Here is a 26,873-nt window from a genome sequence, read left to right on the forward strand (position 1 = left end):
ATTTTTTTCTGTGTTTCGTTCACTGCTATATTCCCAGTTCCTTGGCTGAAGAGTCAGGGCAGACATTCCTGTCGAAAAAATTGTTGAGACCTTAACTGACCAGACCCCCAAGAGTGCAGGACAGAACCAAAAGTAGAGAAAGGAAAAATGGGGGAAGTGAGAGAGGAAAGAATGTGAGGAGAAAAGAAAAGGGGCGGTAAGGAAAGGAGTTATAGCCTACCCGGAGTGTTCTGATATCCAGGAAAAACACCAGGAGACTGTCTCCAGTACCATGAGGTAGAAGCCTGGAAATTCCAGGAAGGCTGGCCGTTGAGTTGGGGCTGAGAATCAAGCGGGGACTGGGCGTCGAAGGGAGGCTGCGCCCCAGGAAGAATCTGGGCGTCGAAAGGAGGAGGCGCCCCGGGGAGAGCCTGCGCTTCCTGGGGGAGCTGCTCCTCTGAGGAAGGCTCTGACCCTCGTACGGAAGGCGACGACGAAGGCGGTGGTGGCGGCGGCGGCAGCATTGCCCAGAACATCCAGTTGTCGGACACTGAAGCTGTGTCGCTCAGAGGCCCCAAGGTGCGGTTCAGCCCGGATGCTGGAATCCATCCGTTAGAAGTCACGAAATCACTAGCCGGCTCTGCCATGCCTGCAGCCAGGTAGGGAACCTAGCGTGCGAATCTGGAGCAAGCCTTACGCGTCACTTCCGTTCTTGCGAATTACGCGACTCTGCCAACCACGGGCTGCAACGTCATTGGTCGGCGCCGGAAAAACTTCCTGCGTTTGCGGCGGATTCCGGGCTGCCTTTCGGGTAGGATTGTCGCTGCGTGGGTAGGGTTGTATGCTAGACCAGAGTCCGCCACCGCGGATGGCGAGGGATCTGATCGGGCCGGCGCTGCCGCCCGGCTTCAAGACCCACGGGGCGGCAGAGGACGAGGAGCGAGACCCCAGCCCTGGTAAGCGGCCGGCGTGTACGCTGCCCGCCAGGCCTGCCCGCCCCTTTTCTGGGCCGGCCCCGCTCTCGGAACTGAGGTCTAAGGCCTGAAAGGGCGGGGCAGTGGCAAGTGGGCGCGGCGGCCCGGAGCTAACTTTGCTTCTCTAGCCGTAGCAGTAGCGGGGAGGTGACGCCGGAGGGGGTTGGGGGTTGATAATCAATCATTATAATGAGGTTGTATTCCCATTTAACGTTTAATGGGCTGGATCCACTGCTAAACGTTCGATACGCAGTCATTTAATTCTCCAAGAAACCCTATAAGGTAAAGATTATCATTTCCAAGTTATAAACGGGAACACTGAAGCCCAGACTGTCGCCCCTGTCACACAGCTGGTCAGTGGTGGAGCGCAATTTGGAACCCAGCCAGTGCTCTAACCTCTGTGCCCTATTGCCTTCTGACGAACAATGTTCTTGGCTCTCACAGGAAAGAACACAGCAAAGAACAATGTTCTTTGCTCCCTAGCCCCCAACCTGCCTTCCTAGCCTCTCGTCCTGGCACTGCACCTGACACACACAGCCCAGTGCTGAACTGGCCCCAATTTCTGCGCAGTTGCTCAGTTTTCTAAGGCTTTTTCTGGCCTCACTCTGCATTTTTTGACATACATCTCAAACTCCTACCCCATGCTCCCAGGCCCAACTTCAGTGCCAGTGAAGGCTTCAGTGAAGCATTTCCAGACTCTCCCAGGCATTGTCACGCCTTCTTATTTCCCCCACGGGGTTTTCTTCCATTTAATTACATCACATATTTAATACACTTTTTTGAATAACTTACCGGCATATCTGCTTGCACCATTATATTATGGTTTTCTAGCCTTAACACGGTGTGAGTACTTTGTATTTGCCAAATAAATGCTTTTCAGGCTGTTGATGTGTATCTTTCTCCTTTAATGTTTGCTCTAATTTGTAGACTGGGATGGACACCAAAGCTGGAAAAGAGTAAAGAGTAACCTTCCCATTTATTAATCTAATTTTCATTCTTTGACTACCTGGAGGCCATGTTTCTACCTAGAGATTTTCTTCCAGATCTCCTTTCTGTTATAACTGTTAAAAAGTCATATTTTTATTTTTAGCAAGGAAGGATGGGTTCAATCAAATTTTAAGAAAAGTGGGATTAACCAAGTTTTTTAGTATGTTTTCTACATGTATGTTGTTTTTGGTTCACCATATTCCCTGATTTTAAACCAATGCAGGATTTGCAGGTAAATAACCACTATCTCCCAAATAGATGCTTTTGTTATGATTTGCTTCCATCATTCTACCAGCATTTATTCTAGGTACTCCTTTCTCTGTTCACTCTCTCAGGTCTGTTTCTTTTGGGCATTCCTTCTCTTCTCACCCCTATGCTTAGCACTTCACACTGGATTTGTGTGGCCCCCTCTGTCTTGACCAAGCTTAACCCCTGCCTGACACGTGAAAGATCCTTGGTAGACATTTGTTGATTTCACTTCTTCACCAAGCACAGTATCTTGCACACAGCGTGTCATTTTTAACCCATAAAATCCCTCCTACTAAAATTCCATTGCCTTCATAACCTCCTAGATGGCTGATCCTAAAAGTTGCCAAAAAGTGTTGAAATATTTTTTTTAATCTCATTATTCTTCTATCTGGATTCTTATGAAGTTTTTCAGTACCAGTGTCCTTGAAATACACTCCATCACACCAGAGAAGTTCCCCTTGTGCCGTTTTCCAGTCACTACCTGCCTCCCCATCTCTCTTTCAACCAAAGGGTAACTACTTCCTTGACTTACCATAGATTGATTTTGTGTGCTTCATGTAAATGCAGAAGTACAATAGGAACTCTTTTGTAACTGGCTTCATATTTTGGTATAACATTACCTTGTGAGATTCATCACATTGGTGAATTATTATGGATGTTATTGGTCTGTTATGTGAATGGTCTGCAATTTACTTATCCATTTTATTATTGATGGACATTTGAGTAGTTTCCCTTTTTTTGCAGTTAATAAAGTGCTGCTGTGCATTATAGTACATGTCTTTTGGTGAACACATGTTGCATTCCTTTTGAAATGTTTGGATCATTGGATATGCATACATTCAGCTTTAGTACATACTGCCAAACAGTTTCGAAAGTAACACCAATTTACACTTCTACCAGCATGTATGAGAATTCTCATCATTCCATATTCTCACTTGGTTTGTTCTGTCTTTTTAATACAGTGGTTTGTAGTAGTAGCTATTGGTAGTTTTAATTTGTATCTCTCTGGTAACAACTGAAGTTGACTACCCGTTCATAAGTTTTTTGGAAATTTGGGTGTGTGTCCAGCTTTTTGTTCATTTTTCCACTGATCTGTCTTTCCTTACTGACCTGTTGAGCTCTTTGTTGTTTTTGTTGTTGCTGAGTTCTTTATATAGTCTGGACAAGTCATTTTTCAGTTATGCATATTGCAAATATCTCCTCTACTACTGTGGCTTGCCTTTTCACTCTCATTAGTATGTGTTAATGAACAGAAGTTTTTAATTTCCATACATTCTGTTTTTTAGTTTTTCTTCTGTTATGGTTAGAGCTGTTTGTACCCTTTTTAAGTAGTCTTTGCCTCCACTGAGGTTACAGAGTTGTGCTCCTTTGTTTTATCCTATGAGAATTACTGTTTTATCTTTCACATTTATATTTGCAGTCCATCTGGAATTGATTCTTGTGTATGGCATGAGGTAGGGGTGAAGATTTCTTTTTTCCTTACAGGTATCCAACTGATACATCCTCCCTTCCCCCACTGCACTATAATGTCACCTTCTTTATAAATCATATGACCATAAATACGCATCTAGTTTTTTTCTTTTTCATTCTGGTAAAATATACAAAACATTTACCATCTTAACCACCTTTTAAGTGTACAGTTAATCACTAAGTACATTAACATTGTGCAACTATCACCACTATCCATTTCCAGTAAGTGCCCATGCCCACGTCCCCCAGCCCCTGGCAGCCACCCTTCTTCTTTCTGTCTCTGTAAATTTAACTATTCTAGGTCTCTCAAATAAGTGGAATCATACAATATCTATCTTTTTGTGAGTGGCATATTTCACTTAGCATAATGTCTTTGGGGTTCATCTATGTAGCGTGCACCAGAATTTCCCTCGGGTCGGGATTCTTGAACCCAGTCTGATATCTGCCCCATGTTCCTCACACTCAGCTACCCCCTGAAAGAGATTACTGGCAGAGCTTGGAGGAGGGAGTGAGCACACAGGTCTGAGATGGGACAAATTAATTTTACTCAGATACCCTGGAATATTGAATGCTGGGAAATGTCCTCTAAGATCATGTCATTAGAAAACTCGGGGAGAGGGGTGTAGAGATGTTTTCTCAAGACCAGTCCATGTACTCCAAGTGCTGCTTGTAGAAGCTAGATGGAGGCTTCGCTATTTTGACCCCAGCTTCAGACTCCTCATCTGCACTGACCATCATCTCCAGTAATTTCAACTGCATTTGTAATCATACACTGGACTCTGTTCCATCTCTGAAGACTTAAACTCAAATTTCTTTCTCAGCAAGAACCCCTTATTCAGCCATCACTGTCACTCAAGTTATTCTTGTTAGACTTGTTGTTGTTGTTTAACCTCAGTGAGCTCTGCAGCCTCTGCCTTCTATCCTTTTTGGCCTCCTCCTTTTAATTACTTCTGCCCCTACTTGACCTAGACTTCACGGTCCATCAGTTCATCCACTGTCTTGCAGTATTTTCAACTGCCTTACCCATTGGGTATCCTTTTAAACTCATCTGGCGAAAACCTAGTTCTGGATCAGTCCATATGTTTACCTCTCATGGGCCTCCATCCAGCCTTCCAAATGCTGCTAGAAAAAAACTTAATAATTCTACAAGATAATGTAACTAAATATTACTGTCTCCTCCCTAATTGGGTTCTCAGCTCTGCCCAGCAGTCCTCAGAGGGTTTTCCTATGCAGCTCTCTTTCTCTAGTATCAACCATGGTTTTTTAAAAAGCCTCTTTTTTCCCTTAGGCTATCTTTCCCTCTACTTCACTGGAAGAGTAAATGCCATCTTAAAAGAACTTCCTCTGTTTTCTGTCACTATGCCTGAAAACTTTCCTGAATCTATGCCCAGCTTTTTTGTCTTTCCTGTGATTACAACAGATAAGGTGCACTACCTTCTAAGGCCAGTCCTTCCATTTGTAATCTGAATCCCTTCCCTTATTTTTTTTTTGTGCACAAAACAGGAACAAATGAGATAAAAGTTCGTAATAAGTGATAGCCAGAGAAGGCTGGGAAGATACATAGTGTAAGAAAATATAAAATATATACTTTTATAAAATATAAAAGAAAGTATAAAGTGTCAGCCAGCGTATTCATTGAAACAATTGTGGCCAGTTACAACTTACACAAGAAATCTTCTATAGTTGCAGGACCAGCTCTGCCCCCTAATTATAAAAGCAGTAGCTCAGAGTCATCAGACAGTGACGAGGACAGTAGTTCATTGTACGAAGAAGGAAATCAAGAATCTGAAGAAGATGACACTGGTCCAAGTGCAAGGTCAGTCACTTAAATGATAAACGAAGCTTCAAACCTAGTATGCATTGGCTGGCACAGATAATCAGGAATGCTGTATCTGTATTTTTACAGCACAGGAAGAAATTGTTTCATATGGCATTTCCTCAGGAACTATACCTTCTAGAAAGAAGTTTATTCTAGTAGTAGATAGTTGTGGAGATATCTAGGATTTCAATTCAATTCTTATACAAAAGACTTTTTCTTAAGGTATTACTGAAGTGACTAAATACATATACTGAATTAGCCATAGGATTTCTTTTAAAAGTTATTTATTCAGTGGATGGTTTTTGCTTAACTAAATGAATGATTGCCCACTAACTACCCTTCTTTACCATAGGTCCCTGTAAATAAGAAATGGAATATTTGTTTAGTATTGGGTAGCAAGGGTTTTTTGATGCATTTTAAAGATAAGACAGAAATCACAACTTAAAACCTTCCTGAATGAGATAAAAACTAGCATGAAACTTTTTGCTCAAAAACATTCAGCAAATAAACTATTCCAAACTTCAGCAAAGTGGAATCTTTAATTCTATAGAAAATACAGAAAACTACTGCCATGGAGCATTAACCAATCTGTCACTATTTTAGGCCAAAAATAAATTCCAGGGAAAGGTTAATATTAGATCAACCGTGGTGTCCATTTGTTCTTCCTGGGCAGGACCAACGTATGGTTTCAGTGTTTATACAACTAGTTGGAGTTGACGCTTCCTTTAAGACTTAAAATTTTCTCTGTGGAAAACAATTTGCATAAAGCTGTACTACTGTGCTTTTAGAAAACAGAGGAGAAGTCAGGATGACGACGATGATGATGAAGGGTTTTTCGGACCAGCTCTTCCTCCCGGATTTAAAAAGCAGGATGACTCTCCTCCAAGGTGACAATGTGTAGTATTTCAGGCCAGTCTTTTCCAACTATTTCAGTTAGTGTTTGTTGATTCAGTAAAGAGTTGTCCAAAATTGTTTTTTAACTTACAGATTTATAGAACGTTTGAAACGCATAGGGAAAAGTAACTTGTTTCCTGTAACAAAAATGCCTATTTACATGCCTATAAACACTTCTGTAGTTTTTTAAAAAAAACTTTCACATCCCTTAGTTGATGCTCACAAGAGTGTTCTATGGTAAACTGAGTGGAACGTTACCCCTCCTTCCCCTTTTTTTAAATAGATACGGTTGCACACACAGTAAGCAGTGGGCCTGGAACTGGAATCCTGACATTTAACATTAAAGTCAGATACTTTCTTAGTTATTTGGTGACAGAAAGAATAATTCTCATGTGCCACGTTAACAATTCGACTAACTTAACTTCTCTGTACCTCAAAATTGCCATCTGAAAACTAGGGTAACAGCACATACCTTTCAAAATTGTCGTGGTGATTTTTCATCACCATCACCAAAATTGTCGTGAGATTTCATATTTACGTACATGCACATAGGTGTGTCTGCGTGTGTGCCTCTTACACGATGCCTGGCCCCAGGTGAGCATATAGTAAGTCTTGATTCTTGTCTTCTCAGAATTGTAAAATTTTTAATGCTGAATATGAAATTGTACACCAACTTGTTCATAATTCAGAGTACTGTTACCAGTATGCAAGAACAAGTCAAAAAGACTTGTATATTTTATATTCAAACTTTATAATCTTATTTTTCAGCTCCAATTTTCATTTAACTTTGGACCTTTTGGAAGTAACCAGGCTAGACTCTCTACTGCCTGATTTTGTATGGCCCCCAGGCCAAGAATAATCTTTAAAGGGTCATTTAAAAAACAAAGACAGGCATGCCTAAGAGACCCATATATGGCCCTCAAAGCCTAAAATATCCTCTCAGGCCTTTTACAGAGCATTTGCTAACCGCTGGGGCATAACCTTCTTTTCAAGAAAGCACATTATTAGAAGTACAGCAGTTTCTTTCTTGAGAGTTATATTTGACTATTAAGTGGTCAGGATCAGAACCCAGACCTTCTGACTCAATACCGTTTTTTCCTCTGCCAGGAAGCCTGTCTATGAGACTCTAATTGAACACAGTGCAACCTGGAAAAGTCAGCTTAGGACCTCACTGCCATCTGGGATGGTAATACTGGCACAGTGACATCTCTGGGGGAAAAAACACTGGTACAAAAGAAAGAATGAAGAAACTTAAAAGTTATGAAAAAGAGTAGAAAATATCTTGTCTCTGTTATTTTTTTTCCCTGAAGCAAGTCTTTCTCTTTTTAAGCCCCAGATTTTAGGCACTTTTCCCATTTGGACTGATGTCAGTTCCCTCAGAAATGTAGCAGTAGGGCAGCTTGAAAGAAAATGAACTTGATATCAAGTAGCCCAGGGTTCAAACTCCGGTGCTGCCACTTACTATTTGGTAGGGTCCTTGGGCATTATTTTGCTCACCTAGAAAATGGAGTTACTTATACTGACCGGGGTTGTTTGAAGGAAACAGAAAAGTGCTCTGGGTGAAATGTGTTTAGCACTGCACCTTTTCCTCTGTCTGTAGGTCTCAAACAACTTTTTATTCTTGTGCACTTCCACATCATTACTATATTGTTAGTGAGGACAGTGCTCAGATTTGTATACCACCATGGCACACGTAACCATAAATTGCCAACATCTCTGTATATGTGAGCTGCTTGTGTTCTTAGAGCTCAATTTATATTTAAGGAATTCTAACTATAACTATAACACACCTAAAGTACTTGTCAGTGGTCGGTGAATATCAAAACTGAAAGCCAAGGCACAAAATAGAAAAAGATCTTCACAGTATTTATTTCTTAATAAGGACTTTTAGAAAAATATTTTTATTGAATGGATTTCTTTTAGGAAGTGGGTATACATCACTGCTGTTAAGAATTACTGGTTTAGTATCTAATCATTGACAAATAGAAAATAAAAATGAGAAAATTAGATATTTTTAAGATACTAAATGGAAAAATACTAGGTTATAAAATACAAATAATATGTTAAATGAAATTCTCATTTTCAATATATGTTATTATTTGGTTATTTATTCTTTTTTGTGAACTCTTATTCTAAAAACTGCTTTTGAAAGTCAGGGAAAATGTTAAAGGTACATTTTATTTTTCAGGCCTATAATAGGTCCTGCATTACCACCTGGTTTTATTAAATCTACACAGAAAAGTGACAAAGGCAGAGTTGATCCAGGACAACAAGTATCATCATATTTCAACTATGAGGTTTGGAAAATTTTTGACTAAAGAATAAGATGTAACAAACTCAAGAATTTGCAGAGTGATAACTATAATCATTTGGATTGATAAACTATAATCAAATGTAACTAATATGCAGTTACATTCACATTAATCTAGGATTGTAAGGTAGACGAAATCAAAAGCTTGTCACAGAACTGAGATGTTAGAAAAATAACAGGGCAGTTACATGTTGACAGGATGTTACCTATTCATCCTTCTCATCCTTGAAGGGAAGGTTTAAAGTGCCAGAAAATAGAACATGATGAAAAGTTTAAGGAATCATGGTGACTTGACCTGAAAAAGAAACAGCTGAGGAATTTTTTGATAACGATCTTTACCTTGAAATTAGTTCTTACCTATCCATCTTTGGTGCCTGTGTATAACAAAGCTGGTAGTAAAGTGATTTTATGAAAAGATGGGTCAGTGATTTTAAAGTCAAGTATGAAATCTGTTTTCTTGTTCAAAGCCTAGTCCTTACCGGTAGCTCAGATTTGTAGAGTACTTTATAATATGTAATGCTTTTTCCCCATATATGGATATTATTTTTATCTTCTCTGTAACCTTATGAAATAGATATGATCCACCATCTTACAGATACTTAAAACCAGAGAAATTAGATAACTTACCCAAGATTGCAGTTTGCACTAATCAGCCAAAGCTTAAACCCAGTTCTTTTCTTTTTCAAGTTTTTTTATTTTTAAAGTAAATTTGTGCTCTTAGTGAGGGGCTCAAACTCACAATCTCAAGATCAAGAGTCACTCGCTCTCCCGACTGAGCCAGCCAGGTGCCCCTTAACCCAGTTCTTCAGGCTTTAGATCACCTGTTCAGTCTGTTATTCTGCAGTAACTTCCTGGATGTTCGTCTCTACTGAGAACTGAGCAGTTACACTGTGGCTGTTACTAAGGAAAATATAATACAGTGGTTAAGACCATGAACTTCAGAGTCATTTACTCCTTCCTTCAACAGACACTTAGAGAGCACCTCCTACATGGTATCAGGCACATGGTCACAGGAATGAGTCCATCAGCAAGTCCAGTTGCTCCTACCTTCAAAGGACATCCACAGTCCCAACCATTTCTGCTCCCACCCTAGTCTAAGTCAACATCAGAGTTCATCTGTTTATTGGTCTTGATATTTTAAACCTTGTTTTTTTGCTACCTGCTCTCAACACAGCAGCTAGAGCAGCCTGGGTAAAATGAAGTCAGATCGTGTCACTAACTCACACTCAGAACTATCACATTGCTTCTCCTCCCTCTACATAAAAGCCAAACCCCGAGGTGCCTGGCTGGCTCAGTCAGTAGAGCATGCGACTCTTGATTGTGGCATTGTGAGCTTGAGCCCCATGTTGGATGTAGGGATTACTTTTAAAAAATGAAAAATTAAAACAGTAAAAAACCAAAGCCCTTACACTGTGCTGACAGCTCAGAGCCTAGAGGCTGCTTCAGATTCGGTCTGTCTCTTTCTTCCCCTCTGTCTCTCTCTCAGAAATTAATAAACATTAAAAAATGTTTTTCTTTTTAAACAAAATAAAAACTTTTTAAATAAAAAATAAAAACTACAGATTACACTTATATTATAATCCGATCTCCTTGAGCTCCATGATTTTCTCTGTTACTTCAGTAAGACCGCACTATGCTCCCTATTGTACCTCCTCACATACACCGGGCAGGCTCCCACCCCTGAGTGTTCATACCTGCAAAGTCTTCCTAAAGTGGTATTCCCCTAGATACCTATGTGGCTTGCCTCTCAGAACTTCACTTCGGGACTGGAATGTCACCTTAGTGAGGTCGTTTCTGGCCCCCTAATTCAAAATTGCTAACTCCTCTTCCCCTTACCCATCTCTCCTTCCAGCCTTTAATTTTCTCCGTAGCATCTGTCACCACCTCATATACCATATGTTACTGCTTTTTGTTTATTGTTGACTCCTTCCCACTAGAATGTCGAGGACAGAGATTTTTTTCTTCTTCCTAGAGGACATTCAGAAGTATTTGTTGAATGAATGAGTGAGATAGACATAGTCCCAGATAATCACACTAATCACACCTGTAGGGCAGTGGGAACTATAGACATTACACAAACATCTAACATTATTAGTGATTCAAAAGGTAAGACAAAATACAAAGGAACCATGACAGGGGAATCTAAACTAATCTGAAGAAATGAGAAAAAGTCTTTGTCTCTGAGAAAATGTCTAAACCGAAGACTGATGAGTTGGAAATATCTCAGCAAAGAGATCATTTTCTATAATCTTAGCTCTGCTCCTGGTTTAGAGGTAATGTCTTATTTCAAAAGGAAACAGATAGCAGTGAAGATGAGGATATTGTTGGACCCATGCCTGCAAAAGGACCAGTTAACTACAGCGTGACAACAGAGTTTGAAAAAAGGGCCCAACGAATGAAAGAAAAACTGACCAGAGGAGACGATGTAAGTTTTAAATATACTATACTCTGAGAAATTGGCTAAATGGATTAAAAATCTAAATTATAAAATACAGATGAAAGAAAATAGGTGCATTATGTATATAAATAATGTAAGGAAATAATAACATAATGTAAATAATATAAATAAAAATATATGCAATAAGTATATAAAGAAAACTTAGGAGCAAGGTAACCTAGAAACTGTAAAAGGAAAAGACTGGCAAATTTGCCTATTTAAAAATTTCTGTGTGGCAAAAGATAACAGAGTCTAAAGAACAATAAATTAGATGAGGTCATTGTAACCTATATGACAAAATATCAATTCTTTATATTAAATTCTTTCTCTTAAAGCCTCAATTGAGAAACATGACCACTTACAGAGTATCTTACACACAAACACTTTCCAGTCTACTTTTTTTTTTTCCACTGTTTGACTTCTTTCTTCTTTTAAAGGACTCATCTAAACCAATTACAAGAGAGTCATGGATGACTGAGCTCCCTCCAGAAATGAAAGACTTTGGTCTTGGGCCCAGAACTTTTAAGAGGCGGGCCGAGGACAAATCTGGAGATCGGTCTGTCTGGACAGACACTCCAGCTGACAGGGAGAGGAGAGCTAAGGTGAGAGCTTGTCTGTCTCTGTATTTCTGCCCACGTTCGCTGTATTTTGAAAAGATAGAAGGCATGATGATTTAAGGGTACTGTTTTTTAAATTACGATTCCAAAGGGAAAGTATAGATTTCTCCCTGAGAGAAAATAAGGAAAGTGACACCAATTGCTTACTGTTTCCCAATGAACTATCTCATTTAAATCTCGAGAAAACCCAGAGATCTGAACTTATGGACTTCATTTTATACAGAGAGAAAAACTAACTTTTATGAGGTCCACTTTTCTGGAATTAGAGGGCTGGTAAGTAATGAATAATAATTCTATTCTAGACCTTTCTATAATTCTAAATTCCTAGACCTTATGCAACATCATACTGTCTCCCTGAAACTAAAGCCACGGATTCACTTAGGTTAAGTGATACATAGAGATTCTCTCACAAAATGATCTTACTTCAGGTGCATTAAGCTTTGTGTTACTGTCAAGATACGCAAGAAATGCTTTTGTCTATAGTGCTGCATACTGTATGATCTCTTGTCTATGCAGAATCTAAACAAACAAACCAAAAAACAAAACAAACAAACAAAAAACCTAGTCATGCATATAGGGAATAGATTGTTGGTTGCCTGGAGGAGGGGGAGGCAAAAATGGATGAAATGGGTCAAAAGGTACAACTTACCAGTTATAAAGTGAATAAAACTCATGGGGATATAAGGTACAGCATGGTAACTACACTTAATAATACTGTATTGCATATTTGAAATTAGCTAGGAGAGTGGATCTTGAAAGTTCTCATCACAAATGGAAAACACATTGGTAGCTGTGTATGGTAATGGATGTTGACTTATTTTGATTACAGTATATAACCAATATCAAATCATTATGTTGTACACATGAAACTAATAAAATGCTTCATCAATTTATACCTCAGTTTTTTAAAAAAAGAACCACTTTGATTAGTACATTAAATAATTTGCCAAAAAAGAAAAGAAGTTTGGGGCACCTGGGTGGCTCAGTTGGTTAAGTGCCCGACTTCGGCTCAGGTCATGATCTCACAGTTTGTGAATTTGAGCCCCATGTCGGGCTCTGTGCTGACAGCTCAGAGTCTGAGGCCTGCTTTGGATTCTGTGTCTCATTCTCTCTCTGCCCCTCCCACTTGTGCTTTGTCTCTCAAAAATAAACAAATGTAAAAAAAAAATTTTTTTAACTAAGAAAAGAAGTTTGGATAGGATTCATTATTGACTCTACTTTTTACAAAATCTTCTATAAATTAGGAATTGAACCATTGTAAATTAGAAACACCCCCAGCACCACTTCTTTTTTTTCTTTTTTTTTTTACAACTTCTTAAATTTACTCCATCTGGTGGTTTTTATTCCCTTTAATTCAAATTTAAATGGTTGAGTAATTGGCACCTGATGCCTATAGCTTTACCAGTTTTGACTTACATAGTTCCACACTTCATTCATTCCTCCACTCTGTTTATCTTGTCCATCATTACCAAGAATTATGAGGTCTTCATTTTTCATTCTGTAACTATAAATTGAACACCTTCTCTGCCAAGGCATTCAGTTTGGTTGCAGGTAATAGCAAAATGGAAAAGCTGCTTTTTATTTTTCTCTCAAGCTTATTTATTTTTTGAGAGAGAAAGAAAGAGAGCAAGCGTGTATGCACACACGTGGGGGCAGGGCAGAGAGAGAATCCCAAGCAGGCTCCATGCTGGCACACAGAGCCCTATGCAGCGCTCGATCTTAAAAACCATGAGATCATGACCTGAGCCAAAATCAGGAGTCAGATGCTTAACCAACTGAGCCACCTGGGTGCCCTGGAAAAGCTTCTTATGGAGTTTTCATTTTAGTGGAGAATTGGTTATAAAATACTCTGTGTTAATTCTTTTTTCTTTCTTTTTAGTGTTTATTTTTGAGAGAGAGAGAGAGACAGACAGACAGAGCATGAGCGGGGGAGGGGCAGAGAGAGAGACACAGAATCCGAAACAGCTCTAATCTCTGAGCTGTCAGCACAGAGATGGATGTGAGGCTTGAACCCACAAACTGTGAAATCATGATCTGAGCTGAAGCTGGACGCTTAACTGACTGAGCCACCCAGGCACCCCCTGTGTTATTCTTAAAATGTAGATGGTATGATAATGTCTCCAGATTTTAGCACCCTACCTTACATATGTGCCAAAATTGTAAGTTCTCTTTGTCCAGAAGATTAAAGGAAATCTAAGAGTTATAATAGGAAGTTGAGATGAACCAACACCCTGGGGTAGAAGAGGCAATGAAAGAGGTGGTGTGGAAGTGAGCCACACACTTTGAATGACTAGTGTGGTGGTGCCTGTCTAGTCTTTTTTTAAAACTGTTGTTTTATTAACATAATATATTGAGGTTTTTATAATTTAGCCTTTAAAATTGTTTCCCAAAAAGACATTCCCTTGTTTACATGGATTTATTCATGTTTCCATTTCAGTTTGCTTTTCTGTCCTTCTGTTCCTCACTATGGGTAAATACATGTCTAGCCTACAGCCAGATATGCAGGGACACTTCTTCAGAGGAAAATTTTACAGTAAAATGGAGCAAATGGAAATCAAACAACACAGTGATTTTAGGCCCTATGATGGAGTTCTTTAGATCTTTTTCTTTTTGGTACTTGAAAATATTTTGTTCAGTTCTACAGCAAACTCTTAAAGGGACTATTAATACTCCTTAAATTGTATGGTATTCTATATTAACAGAGAGGCCTGGGTGGCTCAGTTGGTTAGGCATCTGACTCTTGATTTCGGCTCAGGTTGTGAACTCATGGTTTGTGAATTCAGGCCCCACATTAGATGCTGCACTGACAGTGCAGAGCCTGCCTGGGACTCTCTCCTTCTCTCACTGAGGCTTGTTCTTTCTCTCTTTCTCACTCTTTCTCTCTTCTTCGCTGTTTCTCAAAATAAAAGCTTAACAAAATAAAGCATATAGTGCCACAGACTTATATTTATAGTATAAACTATACAGTATTGGAGAGCCATTCATTTTCTTGTATATTTCATTCTGTGTAAAGTTTATGACTAATTTTTGTCAGCAGATTTTAGCAAAATTTCCCTTTTGACAGATTTTAAGTTTTTCTTTAAATTCAAGTTAGTTAACATATGTGTAATAGCAGTTTCAAGGGTACAATATAATGATGCAGCACTTCCATACAACCGCTGATGCTCACAAGTGCCCTTCTTAATCCCCATCACCAATTTAACCCATCTCTCTACCCACTTCTCTTCTGGTAACATCAGTTTGTTCCCTATAGTTAAGAGTCTGTTTCTGGGTTTCCCTTTTTTTTTTTCCTCATTTGCTCATTTATTTCTTAAATCCCAGATGAATGAAATCATAATGGTGTTTGTTCACTGACATTTTGCTTAGCATAATAATCTGTAGCTCCATCTGTATTACTGAAAATGACAAGATTTCATTCTTTTTTATGTCTGGATAATATTCCATTTATATATATACCACACCTTCTTTATCTGTTCATCAATTGATGGATACTTGGGCTGTTTCCATAATTTGGCTCCTATAAACATCAGGGTGCATGTATTCCTTGAAGTTAGTATCTTTGTATTCTTTGGATAAATACCTAGTAGTGCAATTGCCAGGTTACAGGGTAGTTCTATTTTTACCCTTTTGAGGAATCTCCATACTCTTTTCCACAGTGGCTGCACCAGTTTTCATTACCACCAATAGAATAAAGACGGTTCTCCTTTCCCCACATCCTCATCAACATTTGTTTTTTCTTGTGTTGTTGATTTTAGCCATTCTGACAGGTGTGGGGTATCTCATTATAGTTTTGATTTGCATTTCCTTGATGATAGGTGATGTTGGGCATGTTTTCATGTATCTGTTGGCCATCTGTAGGTCTTCTGCCCATTTTTTAATTGGATTATTTGGTTTTGGGGTGTTGAGTTTGATAAGTTTTTTATAGGCTTTGGATACTATCTCTTTATCCAATATCTCACTTGCAAATATCTTATCTCATTCCATAGGTCATCTTTTAGTTTTGTTGATTGTTTCCTTCACTGTGGAGAAGCTTTTTATTTTGATGTAGTGTTAGTATTTTATTTTTTGGTTTCCCTTGCCTAAGGAGACCTATCTAGAGAAGAAGTTACTAAGGACAATGTCAGAGAAGTTACTGTTTATGTTCTCTTCTAGAATATTTTATTATTTCATTTATTTATTTTAAGAGGGAGCATGAGAGCAAGGGAATGGGGCAGAGAAAGAGAGAGAATCTTAAGCAGGCTCCATGCTCAGCGTAGAGCCTGACATGGGGCTCAGTCATACCATCCTTGGGATCTTGACCTGAGCCAAAAATCAAGAATTAGACACTCAACCTGCTGAGCCACCCAGACCGCCCGCCCTTCTAGGATTTTTATGGTTTTGAGTCTCTCATTTATGTCTCTAATCCATTTTGAATTTATTTTTGTTTGGTATAAGACAGTGGTCTAGTTTTGTTCTATTTCATGTGGCTGTCCCGTTTTCCCAGCACCATTTGTTGAAGAGACATTCCTTTTCCCATTGGATATTCTTTCCTGCTTTGTCAAATATTAATTGACCATATACTTGTGTGTTCATTTCTGGGATTTCTATTCTGTTCCATTGATCTGTGTGTCTATTTTTGTGCCAGTACCATACTGTTTTGATTACTACAGCTTTGTAATATAACTTGAAGTCTGTAATTGGTGATACCTCCAACTTGGTTTTGTTTTTGTTTCAAGATTGCTTTGGCTAATCAGAGTCTTCTGTGGTTCCATGCTCCCTCCATTCACACCTACTTTCTTGAGGATTTTTATCATGAATGGATGTTATACTTTCTCAGATGCTTTTTCTGCATCTATTGAAATGATCATGTGATTCTTACCCTTTTATTAATGTGATGTCTCACGTTGATTGATTTGCAAATATTGAACCACCCTTGCAACTCAGGAATAAACCCCACTTGATCATAGAAAATGATATTTTTCATGTATTATTGGATTCAGTTTGCTAGTATTTTGAGAATTTTTACATCTATGCTCATCAGAGATATTGACCTATAGTTCTCTTTTGTAGTAGTGTCTTTATTTGGTTTCGGTTTCAGAGTAATGTTGGCTTCATGGAGTGAACTTCGAAGTTTTCTTTTCTGTTTTTTGTAATAGTTTAAGAATAGGTATTAATTCTTTAAATGTTAGGTAGAGGGGTGCCTGGGTGGCTCAGTCAGTTAAGCTTCTGCCTCTTGATTTCGGCTCAGGTCATGCTCTCATGGTTCATGAAATTGAGCCCTGTGTCGGGCTCCTTCTGACAGCACAGAGCCTGCTTGGAATTCTCTCTCTCCCTCTTTCGCTCCCCTGCTCAAGCACTTTCTCTCTCAGAATAAACAAACATTGCTTTAAAATAAATAAATAAATAAATAGAATTGACTGACATCTATTATTAACTTACCTCCCAGTCTTGACTAGATCTATTAATGTTTAATATTAAATGGTCAGGTTTTTATCACCATCTTACTATAACATCATTTTTCCCTTAATATTAATAAACAAAAGCATGTTTTCTAGGAAAATTTGTATGGGAAAATAAGAACTGAGCTATTCCTATGTTTTTAACATACGTTAGCAAATATACTGTTGTTTTGTACATTTTTTTAAGTAGGCTCCACACCCAGTATGGGGCTTGAACTCAAACCCTGAGATCAAAAGTCACGTGTTTTACCAACTGAGCCAGCCAGGCGCCCCTGTTTTATACATTATTCAGATAAACATTATAGATGACCTTCTTGGTTTTCTTAGGCAGATAGCAGCAGTATTAAAATATGCTTAGAGAACAGAGCTTTTAAATTGTTTTTATGTGGGCTTTTCTCAACCCTGGTTGACACTGTATTCTCTAGAATTTTTTTTTTTCTAATTAAAATTTGTTGGAAATCTAAGTACTTCATCTTGTGTATACACTACTGTCAAATTTTTTTAAGTTCAAATCCCAGTTGTCCATTGTTGGTATATTTGGTATATTGACCTTGTATTATCCTGCAGCTTTGCTCCAGTGTACTTGCTTATTAGTTCCAGGAGTATTTTCATGGATGCTTTGGAGTCTTCTACATTAACAGCCATGTCATCTGTGAATAAAGATAGTTTTATTATTTATTTTCCAAACTGTAAACCCTTTATTTTTCTTTTTTTCCCTCAAGAATCATATTACTGCTTTTAAAAACAAATAATGTAGGATTTCTTTTTTACTTTTTTTAAGACTTTATTTTTAAGTAATCAGTATACCCACCATGGGACTCAAACTTAGAACCCCAAGCTCAAGAGTTGCATGCTCTACCAACTGAGCCAGCCAGGTCCCCCTCTAGGATTTCTTTTAAAGCCTAATTTCCTCTCCCACATTTCATCATTATTTGTCAAACTCCTTTGTGAGTTTGAGACACACAACTAATGAATAGGTTTTTCTATTGATTTGAATAGGTTTTCTTCTTGTTTTCAAGAAAATCATTGAATAGTACATAAACTGATCCCTTACCAACTATATTTATATGCCTAGTGGGAAAAGATTCAACACTCTTACTCTAGTCTCTTATTTACTCAGTCTGAGTAAAAGTAATAGTATTTCCTTTTTTTTTTTTTTTTAATTTTTTCTTAACTATACGGTTCAGTAATGTGTTAACAACCTGTGTTCATTCTTCAGGAAACACAGGAAGCAAAGAAGTCATTCAATAAGAAGGATGAAGAACATATATTGTCAGGAAGGGAAAAGAGATTGGCTGAGCAGGTATCCTCATACAATGTAAGTAAGAATAAAATATAGAAGCTTTTATTGTTTTGTATCCTTCAGTGCTCTTCTTATATTTCTTGTTTCTTTTTTTTCTGTCTTGCTTTTTACCTCAATTTTTTTTCTGTACATCTGCCTGTAGAAATATTCCACTCTGTATAATATATATTAATGTAAAATCCTTTTTATAGGATATCTGTAGGATTTTTTTTACTGTATTCATGTAATGTTTTCAGTTTTTATTTTACTGAAGGAAGGAAGGAATGAAGGAAGGGATCATGTATACATAAAGAAGTGGATGAGAATGGAATGCAGTTTGTTACAGCAATCCATTCAATTCTTTAAACAATTTGTGAGTTATTTACTTAAACCTCATAGTGATCTATTAACAGAAATTATTAATGATCTCTCAACTGTGAACTCATTAGGACCTCCTTCAGTATTTTTCACACTGATCCAATTAGTTTACTTTCTTAATTTTTCTTTCTGAATCTAAATAATAGAATAACTTTTAGTTTGCAGAGGTAATGTGCAGACGACAATAGAGTAAATGCTCAGTAAATCTGACACAGTGGCACTTATGAGTGATTCTTACACATCTGACACTGTACTGAATCCTTTTTAATTATGTCATTTAACTCCTCCCCACCCAAATACTTGAAAATTATTACTACCATTTTACAGCTGATAAAATGGTGTTCAAATTGTTTGCCCAAGATTACCAGTGTTGAAACTAGCAGGACCATCATTGCAACTCATATTTTTCTGAATCCAGAACTTAAGTTCCTAATTCTCCATGCTCTATGTATTGGTAGCTTATTTATTCTTCGCAATAATTAACAAATCTTTTAAATCTCCTTCAGTTTTGCTGAAAATAAAGAATTGGAAAGCACTTGACTTGCAAGTCTATTTTTTTCTAAAGATTTTACTAAGATTTATGAAATGAGTGAGAAGGAGTAAGAAGATGGAAATAGTGGTAATTCAAATAAATACTCAACTAACATAATATGTTTTGTACATTCTGCTAAAACCTACAGCTCCAGATGGAACTTATTCAATTGCAAGGGAATAACTGCCATATAACCTTATTGACAAAGTCAGTTCTGGTTGTCAAATCAGCCAAGACTTACTTTCTATCAGAAACTCTCACTTCATTTTTCCATTCAAATACATGGGTTCATCATTACTCCAGTGACATTTCTTATTTCTAAAGTAGATAGATAGGTATCATGAGTTTGTCTCCTGGATGAAATAGGATGCTACCATTTTTAGCATTTCTTACCAACGCCTTGTTCTGTTGCTTTCACAGAGCTCTCTTTGCTTCTTTGCTTTCCCATTTTTTAACAAGATAGGGCCTGGAAGAGATGTGGTTGCTAAGCAAAACTTGCCCTTTCCTCCATTGCCCATCTATTCAGTGTCTGAACACAGAAGGTTCCAACAAAAAGCAAAACATCAATATCTGAGGGACACCACACACTTAATAGAAACAGGTTTCAGACACAAAAGAACACAGAGTTCTCCTGGGCTTTCCATTTCTCAATCAGAGGAAGTTCCTTCATGCCGGTATTTCACATTTTTTGTTTGAAACCATGGAGACTTACTCTCCTAGGCAGTGTTCTTACAGGAAGATTGTGAGAGGCCTCTCCCTTGTTAAGTGGTAGAGGACTATAATAAAAGGGGAGAGATCAAAATAAAAAGATGCATCATCGAGCAAATCAATTAGAAGTGAGGTTACATGCAGGGCACCTGCGTGGTTCATTCTGTTTAGCGTCCGACTTCAGGTCAGGTCATGATCTCACGGTTTGTGAGTTCAAGCCCCACGTTGGGCTCTGTGCTAACAGCCTCTTTCAGATTCTCTGTTTCCCCCCCTCTCTGCCCCTCCCATACTCATGCTCTGTCTCTCTTTGTCTCTCAATAATAAATAAAAACATTTAAAAATTTAAAAACAAGAGGCGCCTGGGTGGCTTAGTCAGTTAAGCGTCTGACTTCGGCTCAGGTCATGATCTCATGGTTCGTGGGTTCAAGCCCCGCATCAGACTCTGTGCTGATGCTAGCTTGGAGCCTGCTTCTGATTCTGTGTCTCCTTCTATCTCTCACCCTCCCCTACTCATGCTTTCTCTTTCTCTCTCTCAGAAATAAATAAAACATTAAAAAATTTTTAAAAAATTAAGAAAAAAAGAAGTGAGGTTACATGAAGAGGTTGAGAGTTGTAGGTGGATAATCTTAAAATTATCCATGCCTTCCCACCATGTGGAATCCTGTCTATAGCCCCCAGGCCCACATATGCCTATGCCCCACTTTGCAATCTGCCAGTCTGTACTGCCTACATCTGCTGCTGCATTTGATCTAGGGGTTTCTTGTACTTCAATCAATACTGAAAGGTCTACAACGAAACTCTGATTGATGAAGCCAGTTGCCTTTGCTCAGACTGACTCATCCTACTATAGATATATTTGAAAATGTGAGCACCTGTCCCCACTAAAAAGAAAGAAAATGAGAGCTGTAGGAGAAGGAACAAATCTGAAAGGAATACAAATCTCTTAGCATATGGAATATGCCACCGTATATCCTGAATAGGCCTTGAATTTGATCACTTCCGTGCCATTATTTTTCTGGTTTGCCCATATTCTCACTTCAGCCTGGCAGTGCCCTTCCCTTCCCATCCGTTTGTTCGGGCTTCACAGACCCACGCATCCGTGAAACTTTAACCTAAAGGCTCCTAAGTAACGACGTACTTGCTCTTCTTCTCTCAGCCGTGTCCTTGGTTTGGACTCTGTGACACATCGCAGGATGCTTTTCATTATAGTTATTAAACATTTGTTTCCCCTCTGTCTTGCTTGTGTGTGTGTGTGTGTGTGTGTGTGTGTGTGTGTGTGTGTGTGTGATGGTAGTTAGTAGATATCTTCATTTTGGCTGAATTGAATTTGCCCCGATACATGTTTGCTTCATAGATCCTGTCTTGGATTTGGCAAAAACTGTTAGGGTTTGTAAAAAACCCTCCTTAATATTCATCATCAGTGCTTAATCATTTTGCTTCATGATCATATTCTGTCCATAGTCTATACAAACAGAGATTTTCACTTCTACTCTCTTGCTGTCCCCAGGAATCAAAAAGATCAGAATCTCTTATGGACATTCATCATAAGAAATTAAAGAATAAGGCTGCTGAAGAGAAAAATAAGCCCCAGGAAAGAATACCATTTGATCGTGATAAGGATCTCAAAGTTAGCCAGTTTGATGAAGCTCAGAAAAAAGCTCTGATCAAGAAATCTAGAGAACTAAACACCAGATTTTCACATGGCAAAGGCAGTATGTTTTTATAAGTAAGTATACTTCAGTGAGGTATATTTTCAAGCTGATAAATTTGAACTTTTCTAAATAGTCTGTCATCCATAAATTGCATGTAAAAATCAATTCCCCTTTTATAATAAAGTAGATTATAAACCTTAAAATCTTTTTCTGTAAGTAAACCATGATTTGTTTAATATTCCACCTTGTGGGATTAAAAATGTAGTTTACTAGAAAAGTAGCCTTGTCCTCATAATAGCCTAACCAGGCGTTGCTATTAAAGACCCTAAAATTAAAGTTCAGTTTATAAGAAATGGCAAAGGAAAGAGTGGTTTGAAACTTGGGTAAGTATGCATGCCTTTTTTTTTTTTTTTTAAGTTTATTTATTTTGAGAGACAGAGAGAGAAGATGCCAAGCAGGCTATCCACTGTCAGCACAGAGCCTGACACAGGGCTCGAACCCACGAAGCACAAGATCACTATCTGAGCCAAAATCAAGAGTCAGACACTTAATCTGCCTAGCCACGCAGGCACCCCAATATGCATGCTTTTTTAAAGAATGGACAATGGAAATGGGTTTGTAGTCTCTGTGTTAAATAAGATCACAGAAAGTGTTGAGTGCTCTGAAAGCTTCTCTGTAAGTTAAGGTTGAAAATCATTATCTCATTCGTCCACAGCCCAATCTGACAAGGACTCATAATGGTGATTAAGGAATTATGTAAAAGCTGAGGTTGCTTCTTAAAATCTGTATTATTCTTAGTTGTATGAAACCTACATCAATATTAAAATGTGGCTTTAAAGGAAAATACAGGAGCACCTGGCTGGCTCAGTCAGTGGATATGAGACTCTTGATCTCAGGATTGTGAGTTTGAGCTCTACGTTGGGTGTAGAGATTACTTAAAAATAAAATCTTGGGGCACCTGGGTGGTTCAGGCTGTTAAGAATCTGACTCTTGATTTTGGCTCAGGACATGATCTCAGTTCATGGGCTTAAGCCCTGTGTTGGGCTCTGCACTGGTCGTGTGGAGCCTGCTTGGGGTTCTCTCTGCCCCTCCCCAGCACGTGCGCGCGCGCGCGCACACACACACACACTCTCTCTCTCTCTCTCTCTCAAAATAAGTAAACTTTAAAAAATAATAATAAAATCTTNCCTGCTTGGGGTTCTCTCTGCCCCTCCCCAGCACGTGCGCGCGCGCGCGCGCACACACACACACTCTCTCTCTCTCTCTGTCTCTCTCAAAATAAGTAAACTTTAAAAAATAATAATAAAATCTTTAAAAATAAAAAAATAAAGGAAAATACAATTAAAGTGAGAAATATTTTCCAGCTTACTTAACTTTCTTATTCTTACTTCAGGGGGATTTCCCTGTGCAATGAAGAAAAGTTGAAGAATACACTTTTATCTGTCTGTCCACCTTTATTCCTTCATTTTGAGTTTCTTAAGATTAGAGATTACTTTAGTCTTAAAAACAATACAGACTTACCTTGTGCTGTATGTCCTTTAAGTCACGTGGAAACCTAAAGTCAGTATTTCTTACGTGGAATAGAATTTCATATGTTTTGGCTTCTGATGAACTGTGGGCTTTTCTTCAAATAATTATTTTGAGGATTTCCCTCCTACTTCCTAATTTTTGTGGTGTCTCCTAAGTACCCTCCAAGGTCTGGTCAGACTATCCACTAAATCTCCACAAGAGCTTAGACTTCCTCATGAGATATTACTAACCTGCCTTGGAATAAGTGTGTCAGGTCCTTGCAGTAAATCCACGAATTTGAAATTGTTTGGGTTTTCCCTCTAAACTTCAACTGGTGAGTGCACATTTACAAATAGAGGGTTTGGAGGTTTTGTCCTGTTAACAGTTTGCTTGTTTGGGCAAACAGGGCTTTTATTTGTTGTTTGGGTTTTTGTTTTTGTTTTGTTGGTTGGTTAATTTTTTAAGTCAGAAAGAGGGACCTCTGCATTATCTCATGTGTTAAGGAAAAAAAAAATATTTTGATTTTTCCAGCTTTAATGAGTATTTTTAGGGGAGGCCACCGGAGGGACAAAATATGCCATTAACAGTGTGAAGCCTAGAACTTGGTCTCTGTGGTCTCAACCAAAGCTTTCTAAGTCTTTTAAACTTTGCTTTGAGATGATCTTACTTAACCTATTTGTATTTAACAGATTTTAGTTCATTTATTCGGGACTGATCTTTTATATCAATCATGAATTTTTTTTTTTAAATCATATTCATTATCCCTGAATTCAAAAATATATATGGAAACTATAATCATAACCACCCTAATGAGAGTATATTAGTTTGTAATGCTTTAGGTACTGTTGCTTAAGATGTTAAATAGGACATTTCTAAATAGTTAAAGCCTAAATTCAAATTCTCTAAGTTATGTTTTCTTAGAGTAATTCTAATTGTTCACTAGTTCTGTGTTCTAGTTTTGATGAAGTGTGAGGAGCTTTGTTTTGCTTCCTGTGGGGAAAAAGAATGCAAATGAGAGACTGGGTGAGAAGTGTGAGTTTTTAATGGAAAAAGATTCTGATTCCTAGAGTTTGTTTAGGTGTAATGAAAATTGAGGGAACTGTTCCATTTATGGCGCAAATTATTATTCTTTACTCCTTTATAATATCAGTGTAAAATAGTAGCCTACTCAAGGAGTGTTGCTATTAAAAAGATGAATTAGGGACGCTTGTGTGGCTCAGTCAGTAAAGTGTCGACTCTTAATTTTGGCTCTGGTCATGATCTCATGGTTCATAAGATTGAGCCCCCCATTGGGCTCTTTGCTGACGGTGCAGAGCCTGCTTGGGATTCTCTCTCCCTCTCTCTCTGCCCTTCCCCGCTCACATGCACGTGCTCTCGCTCTCAAAAATAAATACACTTTTAAAAAAAATGAATTATTATCTTAAGCAAATTGAAAAAGCTTCTTGTCTAAGCGAAATTGAACTAAAGATGTCATTTTTTTGTGGGTAAAATTTTCTGAACACAAGACTTTGTGGAAAAGCATCCATTGCTCTCATTATTATTTTTTCCTTGGTGAAATGAAGAAATGTTTTCTAGTTCTTCATCCTTATGTAAATTTCTAACATTATAGTTAAGGGAAATTTGGTATTTCTTAAAGTAAAAGTGTTACCTTTGGTTACTTATTTTTCTTTGTTTTATTCATCTTAAAGGGACAGGGTATTTCTGTATCACATCACATATTTACTATTTTCTCTCTCATCCTTGAAATGTCTTTGTCCTTAGCAAAAGGGAGAAAAACCTCTTCTTTCCGCATAATGCCTTCCATAAGTTACCAGCTTACTGCTGCCTTGCATGTGATGCTCTTTCATGCCACTTGAGGACAGTTTTAATAAAATAATAAGGCCAGACCAGAGGGGGTTTTTTGGTCCCTCAGAGAGATTAAGCCCAATATAACAATATTGATAATAAAAGAACAGAGTTGCTATTTACACAGAATATAAAGGTGCTCCTGTTAGCCCCTCCCCCTTCCAAAATGTCCCCTCCCCCCCCAACCTAATTAAATCAAATCTCCATCCATCTGGAAGAAAATTGGCATTGTTGACATCTTCTAGTAAGAATTTTTTAATTAATTACCTACACTTCTTGGCCAAGTTTTATAGAACCATGACCTCTTTTGAAACTTAAAAATGAAGAGGGGCAGCTGGGTGGCTTGGTCGATTAAGCGTCTGACTCTTGACTTTGGCCCACGTCATGATCTCCTGGTTCATGAGATTGAGCCCCACGTTGGGCTCTGTGCTGACAGTGCTCTGTCCCTCTCTCTGCCTCTCCCCTGCTTGCATGCACATGTGCTCACTCTCTCTCTCTCTTGCAAGCTCTGAAAATAAACTTTTAAAAACGTGAAGAAAAAAATAATACTAAGTTTGAAAGGTAAAGCAGATACTTCAACTTTCTTTACTTGTTGAAGTATAATTTCTTGCTGAAGTATAATTTTAGTGTACCTGAAATTATATGATTTTTGTCCACCTATGTAAATCATCTCAGACAGATTTAGTTGCTTCCACTAGTAACCACATTACTGATAAATAATGGTGACTTTAGCAAGTGGGGGAATTGGGAGGGAAGATAAAAGGTGAGGGATGGTGGCTGCACCCATTCGTTATCAGATAAATTAATTAAATCCTTTATATATTGGGCAAAATATTGTAAATTAAGCCCTGCTCTCAAAAAAAAAAAAAAAAAAAGCCATGGTCTTACTAAGAGTTTTTAATCGTGTTTGGATGTAGCAACAATTTGACATTTAATTTATCTCTTGAAATCTTAATGACTTGTTTTAGAAGTGAGGTTTAGATTTACATGGTACTGAGGCTTACATGCTCCAGAATAGATTAATACTTATTCTATAAATTATTTGGTCCCCAAACATTACGGCACTTTATATTTCTTCCATAGGGTGGATAATGTTAATATTATCACTCAGAAATGTGTAATCTTGGGAGATGGTTTTCTAACTATTTACAAGAGTCCTTGTAAATGTCTCTTTCACGTCCCCCCGGGTAATGATGAGTCTTGTTAGAAAAACAAATTCTCTGTTATGTACCTAAGAAGAAGAATTAACATAGAGGAAAGTGGTCAGAGATAGTGCCTGTGTTAACATTAATGCCAAGTCTCCTCTTTCCTGATATTAATTTTATTTTGGCCTTGAGTACCATCATGAGATTTAAGTCCGCAGTTACAGAAGTTATGTATTTCCTATTAACAGGACAGGTGTATGTTTTTTGCAGCTTAAAAAATTGCTTAACTGTGACTGTTGTAGGTACAAAATCAAAGAGCTATACACTGCTTCTTTGAGTCTTTTCATTTTGAGCTTTACAATAAAAGACTTTTTAGAAAAGAAGAATTCTTGATGTAAAATTTTTTATGTATAAATAAAGTTTCATCTATATCTGAGAAGTTGTGGTCTTTTATTTTCTGTTTTGTTTTGTTTTCTAATGTTTATTTTATTTTTGAGAGAGGGAGAGAGCACGAGCAGAGGAGGGGGGAGAGAGGAAGACAGAGGATCTGAAGCAGGCTTCGCATTGACTGCAGGGAGCCCGATGTGGAGCTCAAACTCATGAACCCAGGGTCATGACCTGAGTTGAAGCTAGTTGCCCAACTTATG

At 38.0% G+C, this 26,873-nt stretch overlaps 2 protein-coding genes across 2 annotated transcripts in view; one reads left to right on the forward strand and one right to left on the reverse strand.

Annotated features, from left to right (window-relative positions):
* NUFIP1 (nuclear FMR1 interacting protein 1) overlaps window positions 1-656 on the reverse strand; it is a 38,891-nt gene extending 38,235 nt beyond the window's left edge. Inside the window, exon 1 of the mRNA XM_077778748.1 lies at window positions 221-656. Within this exon, the coding sequence (XP_077634874.1) occupies window positions 221-626 (406 nt within the window). The 5' untranslated portion in view covers window positions 627-656. The remainder of the gene's footprint in view (window positions 1-220) is intronic.
* Window positions 657-746: 90 nt separating this feature from the next.
* Window positions 747-26,665, forward strand: GPALPP1 (GPALPP motifs containing 1). The gene is made up of 9 exons (XM_077778749.1): window positions 747-935; window positions 5,343-5,475; window positions 6,267-6,365; window positions 8,561-8,669; window positions 10,977-11,108; window positions 11,558-11,722; window positions 18,395-18,493; window positions 21,583-21,801; window positions 23,121-26,665. Exons 1-8 carry the CDS (start codon window positions 821-823, stop codon window positions 21,799-21,801), a joined length of 1,071 nt encoding a protein of 356 aa, XP_077634875.1. The 5' UTR covers window positions 747-820; the 3' UTR covers window positions 23,121-26,665.
* Window positions 26,666-26,873: the final 208 nt, after the last annotated feature.

Source organism: Crocuta crocuta, unplaced genomic scaffold (assembly GCF_008692635.1).
Source record: "Crocuta crocuta isolate KB4526 unplaced genomic scaffold, BGI_CrCroc_1.0 scaffold586, whole genome shotgun sequence".
NCBI classification, from domain to species: Eukaryota; Metazoa; Chordata; class Mammalia; order Carnivora; family Hyaenidae; genus Crocuta; species Crocuta crocuta.

Excerpts from the sequence above, each read along its gene's own strand:
- GPALPP1 (XM_077778749.1), top strand. The coding sequence starts at position 821 with ATGCTAGACCAGAGTCCGCCACCGCGGATGGCGAGGGATCTGATCGGG. Across the intron at positions 6,366-8,560 it reads CAGGATGACTCTCCTCCAAG|GCCTATAATAGGTCCTGCAT; the intron begins GTGACAATGTGT and ends TTTATTTTTCAG. Across the intron at positions 11,723-18,394 it reads ACAGGGAGAGGAGAGCTAAG|GAAACACAGGAAGCAAAGAA; the intron begins GTGAGAGCTTGT and ends TTCATTCTTCAG.